The sequence below is a fragment of the Arachis duranensis genome, chromosome 10 (assembly GCF_000817695.3).
Source record: "Arachis duranensis cultivar V14167 chromosome 10, aradu.V14167.gnm2.J7QH, whole genome shotgun sequence".
Lineage (NCBI taxonomy): Eukaryota > Viridiplantae > Streptophyta > Magnoliopsida > Fabales > Fabaceae > Arachis > Arachis duranensis.
Window position 1 is genome coordinate 100,569,842 of NC_029781.3, and position 16,962 is coordinate 100,586,803.

Genomic DNA, 16,962 nt, shown 5'->3' on the forward strand with positions numbered 1-16,962 from the left:
TATATATATTCACCTATATATATGTATATATATTTAAAAAAGAAAAGTGGAGGGGTCCAGGCAATGGTATTGGATGTTGGAGTGTATTTCCATTATCACTTGTACGCTTTTCTGTGCGAGCGTGTGCAGTGTTTCTCTCTTGCTTCTTATTCTTCCGGCATGTTTATGCTTCCAATCTAATGGGCTTTCTTCTTACTCTCCGTTAGATTTCTATTCCACATCTATGTACCTCTCTCTAACCTTTCTCTTCTTCTTCTTAGTCTGAACTGTTTACTGTCTTTCAGTCTTTTCTACTCAAATCTATTCTACTTTACCTTTTTGTGTTCCTTTTTATGCTGCTGCTGCTACTGGGTGCTATATATGCATCATGCATGCTTTTCTGCATCTGGGTATTGTGTTTGTATTTGTATTTGTATTTGTATTTGTGTTCCGTATGTATATATAGTCCACTCTATATGCTTTTTCTGTTGTCTCCTTACTTGTTTGTTCCTTTCTTTGATTGTAACTCTCTTCTCTCCTCTTCTTTTGTCATCTTCTACTTATTTTCACTCTTTTGTCACCTTTCAAGCATTCAAATCTTCTGCTTTTACTGTTTCTGTATTATTAGACTGATTAGTTTTGGATATTGAAATTCTGGTTTTGATGTGAAGAATATTCTGTTTCCTTCAAACCCTCTTTTGTGGTTGTATATGTTCAAGAGTAAGACTAGATAAACACGATAGGAAATTAGAATATGCTTTTAATGCAGTTTATCTATCCCCTTTTGTCTTTTTTATTTTGGGGGAAAATTGTTATTTCAAAACTTTATGTTGGTTTGTTGTTTCTGATCCTGAGATTCTTATTGTTTGTGTGATCCTAGAAATCATCTTTTGGATCGATTCGAACGGTGTATATGGCGAAGCAAAGTGTTTATCCTAATAAGGAACATGAAGGGATTGCTCACAATTCTTCAGGGCCCTGGTGGAGTCTCTTTGGATCTCAATATGGGGAATCTTGTGGCCAAATGAAACCCTTTTCACTGGAGATTCCTAACTATGTTGATCAAATTGACACCGGCAAGCAATCGGCGAGAGGAGCTGAAAACATATCTGGGAAAGGACATACAACTCAGTTTACCATCTTTCCAGGTATTTCAATTGTGTTCTAAACCAAACTGTGAATAGTTAATTGATAAATGAATATATAAAGCTGTGGATAGTTTGGGAAACCAAAGACAAATTAGAGAATATTCTTTTCTATTAAGCCGCGGATGGTTAGAAAGTACTTTGGAGTGCATCTTTTCTAAGGTCACATGGTTAGATAGCTCTGATATGAGGACCTTTTTTTGTTGTTAAGTTAAATTATTTGTTAAGGCATTAGTGAAGCTTCTTGTTATGAATGGCGGGTCACAACTAATGCAAGGGAATGGATTTTTCATTTGAAATCTGAAGACTTTAAGATAACCTTTCAAGAGGGTTTACTGATATCAAAGTGAAATCGTGTTCTGCTTAGTGACTAGTATTTAAACTGGAGAAAAATTCATTACCTCAAAAGGGATGGTAATCTCTTGAAAAATCTAGTTTGCCCTCATTGCAATATCTTGCCAGGTGGACCGAAAAGGTGTCGTGTACAGATTGGCTGAGCTTTTAAGTGAAATGGCAATGTATCTCTACTAGTTAAAGATGGATCCAGAACATACTAACAAAATTCATAATCTAAGGATATGTTTGGTTAGCGGGTAAAAAATAGGTAGAATTTTCCTAGATGAGTTTGATTTGTAAAATTACACATGGAGCTCATCCATGAAAAATTTCACCTCATTTTTACCCTCTAACCGAACATACCTTAGAATAGAGACTTCATCAGTTGGAACATATTCTCCAAGAGGCTTTCATTTACATAGTGGCAGAAACAGAGAGAGGATGAAGTTGAACTACTAGTGAGTAATCATGGACGAAACACTAAAAACTTTTCTCTATAATGATTTCCATAAAGTATGAAGCTAAATGATCTTCCAGAGTTGAGTAATTGATTTCTTTAAATAATCAGACAAAATCTGATACTCTTTTTCTTTTCTCCCCCTTTTGGTATTTTGAAGCAACAATTTTTTTTGTTCACTTTAGAAAAGAGACTTCAACTTTCATGTGTATAACCATCCAAATGTTTCTTTTTCAGATGATTGTAAAATGCCATGTGGTGCACAAAAGCCTCAAGCAGCCATATCTCTGCAGTCACCACTTGCTGATACTAACACTAGATTCGAGCTAGGATTCAACCAGCCAATGGTAATAGTTCTCACAAAAACAACCACTTTTATTTATTTATTTTTTGTCGACATGATTTGCTTATGCTTGGTATCTTTCCATTTATAGATCTGTGCAAAATATCCATATATGGATCAAATTTATGGGCTCTTCTCACCTTATGGACCTCAAATTTCGGTTTGTCGTTACTTCAGCGCGCTTCTTAATCTATAAAACCATGCCTTTTCTTTCAGTTTTGATTTCTTGATGCATTGTATGCGAGTCTTTCACTTCCTACTAATACATGTATGCATCACCTGTAATAATCTAGGGACGCATAATGCTGCCACTTAGCATGACATCCGATGATGGACCAATTTATGTGAATGCTAAGCAGTACCATGGAATCATCAGACGCCGGCAGTCCCGTGCCAAAGCTGTACTTGATAACAAATTGACAAAACGTCGCAAGGTAGGTTCCTCACCTCTAATGTCCTCATTGGCATTTAAACTATTTGCAGTGATAGCATGGTTTGAACAAATGAATCAAAAAGTGCTGCATTATCATTTTTAAAGTGCAGGGAAAATATCATGTTATATGGAGCTTAATATAGAGATAATAAGACTAATATTGTAGACATAATAAGGAGGTTTTTATTGATTGACCCAAGTACTTAATAGGATAAAACTGTAAATTAATGCACTAGATTTTAGATATAAAGTTGATGTAGTGCATATTCTAGAAGAGATCATAGAATCTCATTTTAGATGGTTTTGGTATATTTGGGGGTGGTTTCTAGAAGCTTCAAGTGAAAAGGTAGATTAGATGGAGTGTAACTCAATGTTGGAATTAGAAAATAGGATGATTGATTTGAGATGAAGTACTTATATAATAAGCTGAAATTTATCTAATGAATATAATTTTATCATTAAGGCATTTTCTATTAAGAGATCCAAGCTATAGTGAGATTATGGTCTTGTTATTTGATTAAGATACACCTAGGGTAGTGGTGATGTCAAACCTCAACATGTGTATTCCTTTGTGAAATTGTATTGTGTTTTTTTATAGTTATCTTTATGTTGTACAGCCATATATGCATGAATCACGTCATCTCCATGCAATGCGGCGACCAAGAGGATGTGGCGGTCGCTTCTTGAACACGAAGAATTCCGATGATCAAAATGATAAAAGTGGAAACAAAGTGATCAAAGCTCTTGGCGAACAGTTGCAATCTTGTGGCTCTCAGAGTTCTGAAGTGCTGCAATCTGAGGTTGGAACTCTGAATTCTTCAAAAGAGACTAATGGAAGCAGTCCGAATATTTCCGGGTCAGAGGTGACTAGCATGTATTCACGCGGAGGTCTCGATAGTTTTGCTATCAGTCATCTTGGTTCTGCCGTCACTGTCCACTCTCTAGTGGACATGATAGACGGCGGGAGGGGCATGAATATGATCATGCCCCCCAAATGGGTTGCAGCAGTTGGTGGCAATTGCTGCAACCTTAATGCTTGACTACCGGCAAGGACACGTGGGCTTGGTGCAATGTTGTACCAAACCCCTTCCTTGCTGCGGCCAGATGAAGAAGCTATGTTCCAGTTTCATGTTGACTGTGACAAGTTTCGTACAGCGGCTCGTCCCAATTGTCTGGTCGAAGGCAATCCATCCTTGGCTCAAATTTTACCTATGGTTACTGTCTTTGTCTATCTGCAAGGACTGTCTTGGCATGTGTGCTAATGGCTTGACATCCTGAGACGGAAGACAATGGTGATATCTTTGGCTCTATACTTAAAATAAAAGTGTGAATTTTCTAGTTTCATGTGTGGTTTTAATGATGTGTTTATTATGGATATCCGACTTTGTGGTGCATACTTTGGCATGTGAGTGATCTTTGTTATTGAAATAAAGCATTGGTCTGGATTTCCTCTATTGACCAATGTTGAATGTTGATCATCTTTAGCATTTGGATCTGTTAAAGTTCGTTCATGTGATCCCACTTCCATTTGCATCGCCAAGAGACTGTAGCAAATGCATCATCTACAAACACAGTAAATTCTTTGGGCATGCATACAAGTCTTAACATCTAATCAGAATGAAGCACAGTCGTAAATAGCAACGATAATTCTTGAACTAGACAATAAGCAGATAAGCGGGAAAGTAGCTAGCTACATATATTTGATTATGAAAGAATTGTCTTTTTTAATTAATTATTAAATTAGTTATTAATATAAAATATATATTAAAATATAAAATTTGCATTAGAAATGAGTTTAACAACAAATATATTTATATTTTATGCACAAAATTATAGCATTTTTTATTTGAATTTTCTTTTTAAGATGTATTTTTACTAATAGAAACTCATTGCAAAGAGACGCTAGTGTTTTATTTTTTTTGGGTAACACTTTCTCTTATAATCAATTTGTTTCTGAAAAATTATTATAAAAATTGACACGATGATTCCTTATTTCATATTTGATTTTAGTTAGATTAAAAAAAATTGAACGGCAATTATTAAGAATACTAAAAGAAAGATTTTATAGAAAACAATAAAAAATTTTAAGCTTGTCAATGTTGTTAAATGCATAAACAGTTGGATACGATCCCAACCGGAAGTAACCAAAACCTTATCCTCCTCACTCATTCACTCACTAACTTCGTCAATGGTTGTCTTGTTCGTTATCTCTAACTCCCAAACTCAATTCAATCCCCAGCTCTGAAGTCTATCCCTTCTCCCTCTCGCTATGGCTGCTGCTACAGCTTCTGTTTCCTCTTCTTCTTCTATCTGCAACAGAATCTACAACCCCACCTTCACCCACACTTCCATTTCACTCACCACCAACTTCCCTCAGAGACCCATCTCCTACAAACCCCTCACCTTCAACCTCAAGCCCCAAAGTTTCAATCTTTTCCCTCTCCCTCTTCACCCTTCCTCCGCTGCATTCGATGGATTCGAAGCCTCTCAAGAACAAGAACAAGAAGAGACCTCTGAAACACCCCAACAACAAGAAGAGCAAAGGGTTTCAGATTCCAACGACTCTGGGAGGCTCTATGTTGGAAACTTGCCATATTCAATGACCTCCAACGAATTGTCCGAGCTCTTTGGAGAAGCTGGCACTGTTGTGTCTGTTGAGGTTTTTCTACTTTTCTTATTTTTCCTTTAATTCTATTTCACATACTTCTGTTTATCTATACATAGCAAGCTAATATTGTTTTTTTGACTGGATTCTATAGGTTGTGTACGATCGTGTCACGGATAGAAGTAGAGGATTTGCATTTGTTACAATGGGGAGTGTTGGGGATGCTCAAGAAGCAATTCGAATGTTTGATGGCTCGGTAAGTATATAGTATATAATTTAGTCCAGAGGATGAAGAAATCATGGAGAGTGCTCTTTCATTTTGCTACCATTGATATTAATATGATTATTGATTGTTAATCTCAATCTATCTATTAATACAATATGGCAAATGGCAACAGATGATTATATAGGATTCCTCTTTGGTTGCTCTAGTGTTCTAGGAGATATCTTGTGGGAAACCATTCATTTTCAATGATTTTAAAATAACTTCAAGGTTCAAAACATTATAAATGAAAATAAGTAGTTGTGCATGTTCCTGAATGTGCTCCAACAGAGTACAACTACTTGCCCATCAAGGACTTGATGAAACTAAGCTTTTTAATCTTATCAGTATGATTGATTGTTGGTTGTATCAACACTGATGTTCATGACCCATGATGGTGACCAGCAAGTTGGCGGTAGGACCGTTAAGGTAAACTTCCCGGAAGTGCCCAAGGGAGGTGAAAGGTTGGTAATGGGGCCGAGAATTCGGAACAACTCCAGAGGCTTTGTAGACAGCCCTCACAAGCTCTATGCTGGAAACCTTGGTTGGAGACTGACTTCAGAGGGTCTTAGAGATGCCTTCGCTGAGAAGCCAGGCTTATTGAGTGCCAAGGTCATCTATGAGAGAGACTCCGGAAGATCTCGAGGTTTTGGATTCGTTACTTTTCAAACTGCGGAGGATGTAGAGGCTGCTTTGAATGCTATGAACGGTGTGGTAAGAATTCTTCAACTTCAAGTTCATATTATATCTTAATCTGGCTGTATTAACCAACTTTCTTTTTGTAATGTGTTCAGGAGATTGAAGGTCGACCTTTAAGGTTGAATTTGGCTGCAGAGAGAGCACCTTCATCTCCTCCAAGAAGTAATGTTGATAGCTCAGAGTTGTATTCTAGGGCCAGTACATGAGCAATATGGTTAATCAAATTTTGGCCCCTAAAATGCATATCATATGGTCTTTTCTCTGAGGTTCCTCCTGCCAAGTGCGAGTCAAATTGGTATCCAATAACTAAACCTTCAGGCAGTGTGTGAGATGTATCAATTATTGAACATTTTTAGTGTTGATTGCTAATTATATAGGTTTTGTATTTTACTAAAGACACGTGCTGAGGTTGATCAAGTAATATTCAAGTAAGGATTTATATAAAGTGCTTACTTTCGTGAAAAATCACATTAATTTTAATCAATCGAACCGTTTCACAACACAGCTTCTATGCAATGCTAGTCTGTCTGAGGCAAAAGCATTTTCAGAAGTCAATTATTAGTGTTAGACCAAAACCTAAATCGTTTCCAAGTCGGTAAATATTTTAATTATAATTATGCCATCACCCAATTTGATAAATCTGACCAATTAATTAAACCCATTTCTAGCAATTTTATGATTAGCATTGTCACTGATAAATATTTGTTTGGTAGAGCTACATAAACGTTTGGTAAAATTGTGTTATTTAAGTTATGCCAATGTATTAACTTTTAAGATGCAGGCACGAATAGGATCATTGCATTTCATTTAACTCTAGTAATTTCTATTGAAAACCTTGCAAAAAGTTTCTGAATATCATATCTCAACAGAATAACCCTCAACACAATACTTTAAGATCAATTTCTACCATTGTAAACAACAGGTTTGTAAATACACAATGAGTATGAAAATAAAGTCTTTCAGTTTGTTGCTGTATAAAATCATTCTAAGTTTACAGTAGCAGGTTCGTTAACATAGAATGCAATGATCTGTCACACTAAGGAAACTGCCATCTGGAAAACGCGTTATGATATGTCGCTTTCCACACTGATTCCCAGCTTTCTCAACACAATGAGGAATTGGACGGCCGAACAGCTCCGAAGAAGCAGATGAGTCTTTATGAAGAATTAGCGCCAGCAAGAAGAGCATCAGCTGCAGAATCCAAGTCTTGAGGGAAGAAAACCCTGCACAGAATTTTTTTAGCACCCCTGACTAGAAAGGGAAACCAATGGAATTGAGTTACGATTCTTTTAATTTAAGTTTGTGACAGGTTGAATCCCTGAGCAAACTATTGGTGGTTGTCTCACAAGGAGCTGCAATGGATTCAATTCCCAACCAAGACTGGGATGTGGTATAAGAACCCTTGATGTGTACGCATGAGGAGTATATTTAAGTTCCAGGACAAATTGCAAATACCTGCAAGTATTGTGGTACAATGTTTTGCTGAGATTACCGACATCATTGATGCCTTTGCAGCCTGCAACCACCTCAAGAACTTGCCTGAAATATTGCAGTCATGTTATCCGAGTAAGAGGTATTAAAATTCATTCAGACATAAATCTAGAAGAAAATGAATAGAACATGTCCTAGGTTTAAAACTAAGCAATCACAATGATATAAGACTGTTAACAGAGATAAAAATAGACAAAACACAACATAAGCTCTGGCTCCTAACTTGCCTAACTAAACAGGGTTCATTGCGGCCTTTGACAATGCACTCTTGATCATATTTCTCTTTCTTCTTTGAAGGCCATGTAGATTTAACAAAACTAATTCCAGCATGAGTATTCTTGATTTCACAGTACGGTGAGTCTGTCTCAATCATCATTTTCTCAACAGGAATATCCCTCACAACATCAAGGTTCTCAGTTGTCTTGAGAGAGCACCCATTTATGCCTGTTAAAGTGCCAAACAAAAGAAATAGATATTGAATCAAACCAAGAGCAAGAAGGGAAACACGGCATTCATATCTGCTACTTTTTAGATAAAAAGTTATGAGAAAACACAGCTTTCCCAAAGTACATATATCATTTTTACCCCGAAGAGCTTGTAATCAGCACCGAAAAATTAGTTGTGGTTATATTTACAGACAGGTAACATTTAAATTAGACATACCTAGGTCTAGGTGACTTCAAATGGTTAACAAGTGTAATAAAGCTCAACTATGGATTACCTATGTACATGTTATCGAAGGAAAGAAGCTTATTGCAATCATCCGTGCTACCAGTAAAAGAATGTGCAACTCCGGCAGTGAACCTGACATATAAGCAGAGATTATAAGTCCTTTTCATATATCATAGTGATTACAGTACACCATCATGTGCAAGGAATAAGCCAAAATGAACCATAGATGAGTCCTTTTCATATATTCATAGCGATTATATGTATAGTCAAGGCCTCATCCTTCAAATGAGAGCTTGAGGGTTTGAAATGAACCATAAGTATCTCCAAGCAACCACACCCTATGTAATTTCCAAAGCAGAAACAACATAGCCAAGGATGGCAACAACATTTTCTAATCCTTCAAATTAATTTCTCAAACCAGATAGAATCATAAACCAAACAAAACAGATATTAAAGCAGCCCTATATGAATATTAATAATTTCAAAATATGAGGTCCAACAACCGCACCTGTACTTATTTTTCTCAACAATTTCACAGAAGTCTGCAGCAGCTGCTCGCATGTGTAAAAACATAGGTAGTTTTGTGATATGTGCTAATTCAAACTGCTTTTCGAAATACCTTGCTTTCACCCAAAAAAATAAAACAAAAAATTCACATAATCAAACATATCAGGGAAACAAGTACAAGAAAAGGGGAAAAAGAGATCTATGTGACATGTTTTAAGAATGGATATGTTGCAAATGCATACTTCTTTTGAATCTCTGAAGGGCAAAAATGAAGTCTATCATAGTCCAACCCACATTCTCCAACCGCCACGACCTACCATATGAAGAAGAGAAAGCAGAGTATATAACTATTATTTCCAAATGGTTACTTGGACAGGATTTTTTTTTTTTTTTACTTTCTGAACTGGAGCAAAATTTCAGCCACCATATGGAATAACAACATACAAGATGAAAACGTTTTGGGAGTAACATTTATTAGAAATGAGGCAACTACTATTTTACCTTAAATACTAAATACCAACTACCTACTGAATAAGTCACTTAAGATTCAAAGCCACGCAGGTTAGCATTCAGAAATAACCAGTTAAACTTAAGAATACCTTTCCTTTTTGAATTCCCTCTTTAGCTAATGACACAAGAGCCTGGAAATGATTTTCTGGATCTCCACTCTCCTCGAATTCCTGAACCAATACACTAATGATGGTTATATACACTTCAATCTAAACTACTTCTCCAAAGAAGAGCTTCCACAGAGAAAAGCAACCTTGCAACGTGTCGGATGCACACCGACTGTGCAGAACAGTCGTCCTATGACACACAAAACACAACAAAATTATCCACATTTGGCATCCGAGATTCATAAAGAGAAAATGATGGTAATGTAACAAACCATCAGTTTCAGCAATTGCAAGTGCTTCCCTCGATTCCTCCAAGGATCCACCGGTTACCTGCAACACAAAAAGCAAGTCCTTCTAACCGTGAAAATTCCAATAATTTTATTCAGAAATCACAATGAAATTGAAGCTTGTGCTCTGATTGAGGGCAAATTTTGTAATTTTCCCCAGAAGTCAGCTATTTTAACATCAGAATTCACATTTTATGGCAGTTGATGAAGTAATAGATAATTGAAGTTGGAGTAGACACTATAGGCATCAAAGCATTCTTGAGAAACAGAAAAGTAGCATGTAAAAATTGAGAGAGAGAGAGAGAGAGAGAGAGAGAGAGAGAGAGAGAGAATATGAGACCGTTGTAGATTCCCTTAAACATGCCATCTGTGTGTTTGAGACACTTAGAATTGGAGAAAGATAGATAGATACATAAAAATGCGGAACAATTGTTTGATGAAATGCCTAACCTGTGAAGTTGACGGCTATATCTGCGCATAACACACACAGTTCGAGTTCATTAGTTCAAGTTCGAAGAAACTGAATAGACCTAATGAAATCATTATTTACCTATCATTCGAATGCCGGCCATGCCTCCCTCGGCTTTCAGCTCACTCGCTCCTCTACACCACTGTCACGACCACACACGCGCCGTCTTCATATTATTCTGCATCAAATTGTCTCCTTTTTCTTTTATGGCTCGGGCCCTTTTAAGATAAAAACATGCTAAGGCCTGCTGGACCAAAAACAAAACTTAGGCCCAGAAAGTCTGGATTAATAAGTGCTTAAGTTGACGGCTTAACTTACTCATTTTAAATAAGTCTAAGTGTTTTGAATATTATTTTATGTATACAATAATTATTCAGCCATAAATTCTTAAATAAAATTTAAATTTAAATTGTTCTTTAACTTAGTGGACTATACAGTAAAAAACTAAAAAAAAATCATTCAGTTTTTATTCACGTGAAAAACAAACAATATTTTAAATAATCATTTTAACTTACGCATTAACTTGATACATTTTTCTATTGGGTGTGAAATCTATTATTCTATTAATATATAAGTATAAGCCATAACCCGAATTTATATTTTTGGTAATGTTATGACAACCTTTTTTAATTGTTTTTATTTTAAGTTAAAGTGCCTTCTTATCGAATCACTTGAATAAGAAATATATTATATGCTGTTGGGTGATCTATAGAACTAGATTGAATATAAGCAGGGATCCAAACTCATTGTTCAACTCATTCAACTGGTCAATTTCAGAGATTGTTTAGCAAGTTCACTTACATGATATATCATATCTCATGTTTCTCAATAGAATTCACTCCGCACATGTTTTAAACTTGCTTAATTATATATTTTTTAATAACAACTTAAAAAGATTGAACAGTAGTACAAGTACAGTACTTTATACGAGAATGATTTATTACCAACATATAAACAATAAGAAACCTTGGCACTGATAATTGACTCGATATATGAGCAGATATAATGGTAATTCACCGACCACAGATCGTATAAACTATAAAGTCGTTGAAAAGCAACATCAATAAACCGACTTAATTAAACATATGTACATGAATGACTCCTATAAGATACCAGCCGAAGAAAAAAAAAAGAAAAAATATGTGGAACGCGGAACACACACTTTCCATGAACAAGTGCCTCCGTTCTCCCCCGTCAAATGATTCTAGAATCTCAAACAAATACTAAAACAAATAAAAAAATAAATAACGGCAAGGGAAAAGCAAAATTAAACACGAGAACGAAAAGAATGATAATCACAAAGACGTTTAGGTCAACAAGGTGGCTTGAGTTGACTTGACATTTGATTGATTCCACATTCGCAGCCAGCACTATTAACAACACCAACCCATTCAATTTGACCAGATATTTTCAATTCTGATGAGTCATCAGTTTCTCAAAACTATGGGAAGAATTATAGCCAAGGCGATTATGAGAAGCAATATGATGGCAATAAAGGTCCACTTGCGGGTGTTCTTCTGGTGCTTTCTAGCAACTTGGAGTTGCTGTACACCACCCCTAACGTACGAATTAGCACGTGCCATGTGGCTCTCAATGTCGTCGAGCTGTTCACCCTGTGTTTGGACCAACACTGACATGTCCAAGAACACCTGGTGAAGCTCCTTCAGGTTCCTCTCTATCTCTTTCACCGCACCGTGCCTCTCCTGAATCTCTTGAATTGTGTTCATCACTGTCGCTCTCCCTTGTTGTTGGATTGCTTTCTGGAGGAAAGTTTCACTCTCACCTGAATCCACCACAATGTTATGCAATTTCGTTTCATAATCGTCATGATAAATAATTTTGTTATACAACACATTTGGCTTATAGTTTAATTTTGTCGTGTAACGAAATTTAACTTTACGTGTAGTTAAACTTTTTTGGTAAACTATTCTACGTACTATATAAAAATCAATTTGGGGAATGTGGTACAAAGTAAATGTTTGTTAAAGTGGAAAATGCCAAGGAAAAATGCTGTTTGAATTTGTCGTTGATAGAAGTCTTGTGTGATAGAAGAACAAAAGAGCTTTCTGTATATCTTTTCGTATTTTGTACATCTGATTTTTTTTATACTAAACTAAATTGAATTCATATGAATGGAGAAGATATGTAGTTCTATAGTACATCTATCTCCGTCGGGTGAATTTTTAAATTGTTGTCAAATTGTGTTATTTTAAGATTTGTACTATTTTAAATGGTGGTGTAAGATATTCCATGTATGCTAACATGAATTTAACATTTTTTTTCCTTCTTAATTCAAAATAACTCATGAAAACTACACCTTAGTTATTCCCATTTTTTAATTTAAATATGGAAGGAAAAATGATATAACACGTAATTATGGAGTGTATGAATGCTTTACATAGTTGGGTGTCAAAAGCTAAAATTTGACTGTCCGATTTGTAAGAAGTATAAAAATCAGATCGACCAATTGTTTGGTACAATAATTTTTAAAATTTTTTGATATATAATTTTGCGTGTACTTCAAATTTTTAAAAATTTTTAAATATAGATTGTACTCTCCAATTTGTATACTCTAAATTTTTAAAATTTTTTAAATACAAATCAAAAGATTCAATTTATGTACATCTCACAATTTTAAAAAATACCAAAAATTACAATATTAAAATATATCACTCATCTAATTTTTATATCTAAATTTTTTAGCCTAGTCATTCCTGTTAGAATTTCAGTTAACATGCGAAACTCTAACTCTAAGGCTCCGCCTTAATTTGAGTGTAACCAAACTTCAAAATCATCAAAGTATTTAAACTTAAAGCCCCTAAAATACTAACCAGATATCCTTTCATTCCGTGAGGCTTGTTAAAGAATTCAAAGTTTCAAAATACACACATATTAAAACTAACTAATAAAGTAACACCTAAATCCCAAGCCACCTCAAATCATTTAAAAATCTCATTAGTTATTTGATTATTTCTCTACTTCTCCGTAATATTATATTCACTTCTGTTTATCTGTTTAGAACAAACTCAAGTAATTTATAATATGATCATAATAATAATTTGATCATGAGGCATGATTAATCCCAGAAGGCAGTTAAAAAAAAAAAGAAAATAAGAAAGAGGGGATAATTACCGGTAGAGATGAGAAGGTCAATGGTTTTGTCATCAGGATTCTCGCCGGTGACGGTGTAGTACCGACGTTGTACGGTATCTCTATACTCCGACGATATCTGATCTCTCAGTTTGTTGAAACTCTCCATTGACTCCTTGAGGTTCTTTCTCAGTCCATTCACCACAGACGTCCGTGTCCGGTCAGAGGAAGAGCCAGGCCCGCAGCCAGGGACGGACAGACTAGCCTCGTTAGCCCGGTCAAGGGCCTCCAAGCGGGCCTTGAGGACCCTGGCCTTCCTGAGGGCGGTGGTGACATCAGCATCCATACGAGAGCGAAGGTCCTTCACATCCTTTGCGGTGTGGAGAGCCTTGCTCTTCTCGTTGGAGACTCGGAGGCTGTTGTGGATGTTCTCGAGCTCTTTCAGCTCTTGTTTTAGGGACTCAACTTCCTCGAAGAACTTGTTGAGGTTGTTCTCGACGGACGGCGTCGTTTCCGCCATCTCGATGACATGCTGGTTCTTGTCCCGCGGTGGAGAGAGCAAGTCGTTCATCTTTAATTTCTTTTTCAAGATATTATACCTTCTTTCTCTTGTGTTTGAAGAAACTTTGAATGGAGATTAAGAGGAAATTAGATGGACTGCGATCTTGGGCTCTTTCATTTTTATGGGCTGCTGCTCGCTTTTAATTATATTCATGGAAGACTACGGTATATATTTAAAAAATCGAAAAAATTAATTATTTGGGACCGGGTCAAATTCAAACCCATGTACATGACTTGAAAGAGTATACAAACTGAAAAAAATTTAAAGATTATATTATTATAAAAATATTATATATAAATAAAAACTCAATTATTAAATAAATTGTACGTTTAATTGGAAGAGAGATTGAGATTGAAATTAAAGACTGAAATTGAGAAATTGAGACTGAGAGATAGATACTGAAATAAGTTTCAATTGTATTTAGTGTAAAGTAGAAGACAAAAATTAAAATAAAAATGAAATTCTAATTTAATTTGCATAAAAAGTAAAGTCGGAATTAATTAATTAAAATATGAATATTTTAAGTATAAAATATTATTAAAATTTCAATCTCCGTTCTAAAAAATTTTGGTGTCCTCTGTCCCCAATTTTTGAAAATGCAAAAATATTAAAATTTGGAAACAAATACTAATATTTTAGTACCAATTTCTAGTTTTTAGGTTAATAAACATAAATACTGAGTCACAGTCTCCTAATTTCTATTCCAATACTTCAAAACAAATGCTACCTTATTCTTTTGGATAACTATTCACGCAGCTAACGTAAAAATAATTATTTTTACTGATGTAACGTTACATCATTAAATATATTGTGTATATTTTTATACTAACAACGCATTAAAATTAAATTCATATTATGTATTTATATATAAATATATATTATTTAATTTATATTTTACACGAATAATTAATAGTTTATTTTTTACAGTTTACACGATAAACATGATATTATTATTATTATGGAATGGACAAATAATTGATTGAAAGGTAGTAAAAAGAGGAAATACCTAAGAAGTTTGGTGTGCGGATACGCAGAATAGAACGAAAGGGGAGTGAATGAGGGTAAGGGCTATGGTAATTGGTACGCTTCTAGAGGATAATCGTTAAACTTTTCCGTTTACTTGTTAATTACTTTATAGTGGTAGTTAAATCTGTTGCAGTAGTTTGGTCCTCTCCTCTCCTATATATCCTCTGTGTGTACCCGCCAAGGAGGAAGTTTCCTATGTGTCTTTGTTGTTAGCCTCCCATTGGATATTTAATTATTTATTTATCTCAATTTATTTATAATCAATTGCCATAGCAGTATTCAGATAAATCATTCAAAAATCTAAGCCTTATCAGCATGCATGTAAGTTAACAACCAAAGATAGCAATTGATTTGAAAGTTTGAATCTTATTCATANNNGTGTATTTGAATTTAAACTAAGCTCATAACAACAAAGTAGTTGATGCATCATTTAATATTTAAAACAAACTTTATTGTATGTAGTTTAAGAATTGTTTAATAGTAAGTCCATTAAAATAATCTAAAGTGATGCCATTTAGCTAACTTTATTTGGAATGAATAATAATAGGGAAATAAACAAAGGAAAAGCTTGAAATATAAGTTTCCTTTGAGCCTAATAATTAAGAGGCCAGGCCATTACTCTAATAAAAATATTAAAAATATTTTTTTAATTTTATGATGATTTTAATTTAAAAATGTGACTTATTTATTTTATAATTTTTAAATAAAACTAATATTTTTATAGTATATAAAAATTAAACTAATAAAATATCTTTATATAATAATAATTATAAAATTTTTATTGAAGTATCACATAATTAAGATGCCTACATAATACATACAGGTGGCCTTTTACTGGTTCATAACCAATAATAAATGGAGCTTCGGTGTTCTTCCTTCAAATGATAATTTTTAACGAAAAATATTAGAGGGTTAATAAAATTTATTATTTTAATTAATAATTAATTATAAAAAAATATAAGTAGACAATGAAAATATTAAATAATGTGAATAATAGATATATTCGATGTTCAATTCACTAGGTGTGTGAATGGTTATTCTAATATTAAGATTTAGATAGATAATTTAAAAATGTAGTGTATTTTTATTTTATTAGACTAATTTTAGAGTTTATTGTTAATATTATTCACAAAAATCATTTTCTACTTAATTATTAATACTTAAAAATATATTATTAGACTACAAAAATTTGACTAATAACTAAAAATAATGATAAAAAATAATAAATTCTATTAACTCTTTTACTCTGTTTTAATAAATTTTATGCTGCCACATTTTAAATCAATGAAATAGCGGGGCAAATAAAAAAGGGATCGTAGACATGTGCTTTGTATACCAAAGAGAAAACCCGCGTTGTAATTTCCAGATACACGTTTTTTCTCCTGAATACCTTCTGATGAGGAGACATATCTTTCTTCGCCAACAAGAAAATTATATGTTGAAAATTCTAAAATTACCGGGAATCGCCAATTGCCATTCGTGGAGACTAATTTCAGAAATAGTGCACCACAATAGCAATGCGCGTGGACTTTTCACATTTACAATTCAATCCATCATCAAATTNGGTTTCTTAACATTAAAATATTTCCATGTTGCAGAAACATTTCATATACATATAAGATATGTGAGCTCACACAAAATTGCAGCGTCACTCAAAAAGAAAATACATATACTTACAATTTTATGAATGAAAAAGTTTATCGTTTGCTTGTTATTTATCAAAGTGTGTGTGAAATTTTGATATATTGTATTTTCACATTATCATGAAATTTATATAAAAAAATCAATTCTCAAATATAAAGAAGAAAAATATTTCTAACTGTACTTAAAAATATTCACTAAGATTAACCTCAATATAATACAATAAAAGTAAACTGTTTAAATTGTAAACAAATATTAATATACTCAATTGTAAATAAATAAATAACTCCACTCTCTTTTCAAAATATTAATTTATTTGGTATTATTTGTCTATTTGCATA

General features: G+C 34.0%; 4 protein-coding genes across 5 annotated transcripts; 2 read left to right on the top strand and 2 right to left on the bottom strand.

The window, feature by feature from the left end:
* The first annotated feature begins 60 nt into the window (after positions 1 to 60).
* Positions 61 to 4,171, top strand: LOC107471350 (nuclear transcription factor Y subunit A-10). 2 transcript variants are annotated; one of them, XM_016090793.3, is made up of 6 exons: positions 61 to 225; positions 860 to 1,127; positions 2,155 to 2,264; positions 2,352 to 2,420; positions 2,554 to 2,694; positions 3,311 to 4,171. In XM_016090793.3, the coding sequence occupies exons 2-6, from the start codon at positions 893 to 895 to the stop codon at positions 3,731 to 3,733; spliced, it is 978 nt and encodes a 325-aa protein (XP_015946279.1). In that variant the 5' UTR covers positions 61 to 225; positions 860 to 892; the 3' UTR covers positions 3,734 to 4,171. The 2 variants fall into 2 exon arrangements, with proteins under 2 accessions (XP_015946279.1, XP_015946278.1); XM_016090792.3 differs by lacking the exon at positions 61 to 225 and adding an exon at positions 277 to 389.
* A 633-nt stretch (positions 4,172 to 4,804) lies between these two features.
* On the top strand, positions 4,805 to 6,704 carry LOC107471351 (33 kDa ribonucleoprotein, chloroplastic). The gene is made up of 4 exons (XM_016090796.3): positions 4,805 to 5,352; positions 5,453 to 5,554; positions 5,966 to 6,274; positions 6,355 to 6,704. Exons 1-4 carry the CDS (start codon positions 4,963 to 4,965, stop codon positions 6,463 to 6,465), a joined length of 912 nt encoding a protein of 303 aa, XP_015946282.1. The 5' UTR covers positions 4,805 to 4,962; the 3' UTR covers positions 6,466 to 6,704.
* Positions 6,705 to 7,121: 417 nt separating this feature from the next.
* Positions 7,122 to 10,503, bottom strand: LOC107471374 (uncharacterized). The gene is made up of 13 exons (XM_021134268.2): positions 10,384 to 10,503; positions 10,284 to 10,304; positions 10,174 to 10,200; positions 10,071 to 10,090; positions 9,819 to 9,876; positions 9,693 to 9,736; positions 9,529 to 9,609; positions 9,172 to 9,242; positions 8,931 to 9,041; positions 8,472 to 8,554; positions 7,978 to 8,194; positions 7,715 to 7,798; positions 7,122 to 7,482 (listed from the first exon to the last, which is right to left on the bottom strand). The coding sequence occupies exons 1-13, from the start codon at positions 10,403 to 10,405 to the stop codon at positions 7,416 to 7,418; spliced, it is 906 nt and encodes a 301-aa protein (XP_020989927.2). The 5' UTR covers positions 10,406 to 10,503; the 3' UTR covers positions 7,122 to 7,415.
* An 846-nt stretch (positions 10,504 to 11,349) lies between these two features.
* On the bottom strand, positions 11,350 to 14,079 carry LOC107471382 (syntaxin-121). Its single transcript, XM_016090842.3, has 2 exons — positions 13,435 to 14,079; positions 11,350 to 12,085 (listed from the first exon to the last, which is right to left on the bottom strand). The coding sequence occupies exons 1-2, from the start codon at positions 13,961 to 13,963 to the stop codon at positions 11,730 to 11,732; spliced, it is 885 nt and encodes a 294-aa protein (XP_015946328.1). The 5' UTR covers positions 13,964 to 14,079; the 3' UTR covers positions 11,350 to 11,729.
* Between the last annotated feature and the right edge of the window lie 2,883 nt (positions 14,080 to 16,962).

What these genes read in the sequence shown, in the direction of transcription:
- LOC107471350 (XM_016090792.3), top strand. Translation starts at nt 333, where the DNA reads ATGCTGCTGCTGCTACTGGGTGCTATATATGCATCATGCATGCTTTTC. An exon ending in GCATGCTTTTCTGCATCTGG is followed by an intron (nt 390 to 859) that starts GTATTGTGTTTG and finishes GTGTGATCCTAG; the next exon opens with AAATCATCTTTTGGATCGAT. An exon ending in TAGGATTCAACCAGCCAATG is followed by an intron (nt 2,265 to 2,351) that starts GTAATAGTTCTC and finishes TTCCATTTATAG; the next exon opens with ATCTGTGCAAAATATCCATA.
- LOC107471351 (XM_016090796.3), top strand. Translation starts at nt 4,963, where the DNA reads ATGGCTGCTGCTACAGCTTCTGTTTCCTCTTCTTCTTCTATCTGCAAC. An exon ending in TTCGAATGTTTGATGGCTCG is followed by an intron (nt 5,555 to 5,965) that starts GTAAGTATATAG and finishes GATGGTGACCAG; the next exon opens with CAAGTTGGCGGTAGGACCGT. An exon ending in TGAATGCTATGAACGGTGTG is followed by an intron (nt 6,275 to 6,354) that starts GTAAGAATTCTT and finishes TAATGTGTTCAG; the next exon opens with GAGATTGAAGGTCGACCTTT.
- LOC107471374 (XM_021134268.2), bottom strand. Translation starts at nt 10,405, where the DNA reads ATGGCCGGCATTCGAATGATAG. An exon ending in GGCCGGCATTCGAATGATAG is followed by an intron (nt 10,305 to 10,383) that starts GTAAATAATGAT and finishes TGTTATGCGCAG; the next exon opens with ATATAGCCGTCAACTTCACA. An exon ending in GTTTAAGGGAATCTACAACG is followed by an intron (nt 10,091 to 10,173) that starts GTCTCATATTCT and finishes CTGTTTCTCAAG; the next exon opens with AATGCTTTGATGCCTATAGT.
- LOC107471382 (XM_016090842.3), bottom strand. Translation starts at nt 13,963, where the DNA reads ATGAACGACTTGCTCTCTCCACCGCGGGACAAGAACCAGCATGTCATC. An exon ending in TGACCTTCTCATCTCTACCG is followed by an intron (nt 12,086 to 13,434) that starts GTAATTATCCCC and finishes TGGTGGATTCAG; the next exon opens with GTGAGAGTGAAACTTTCCTC.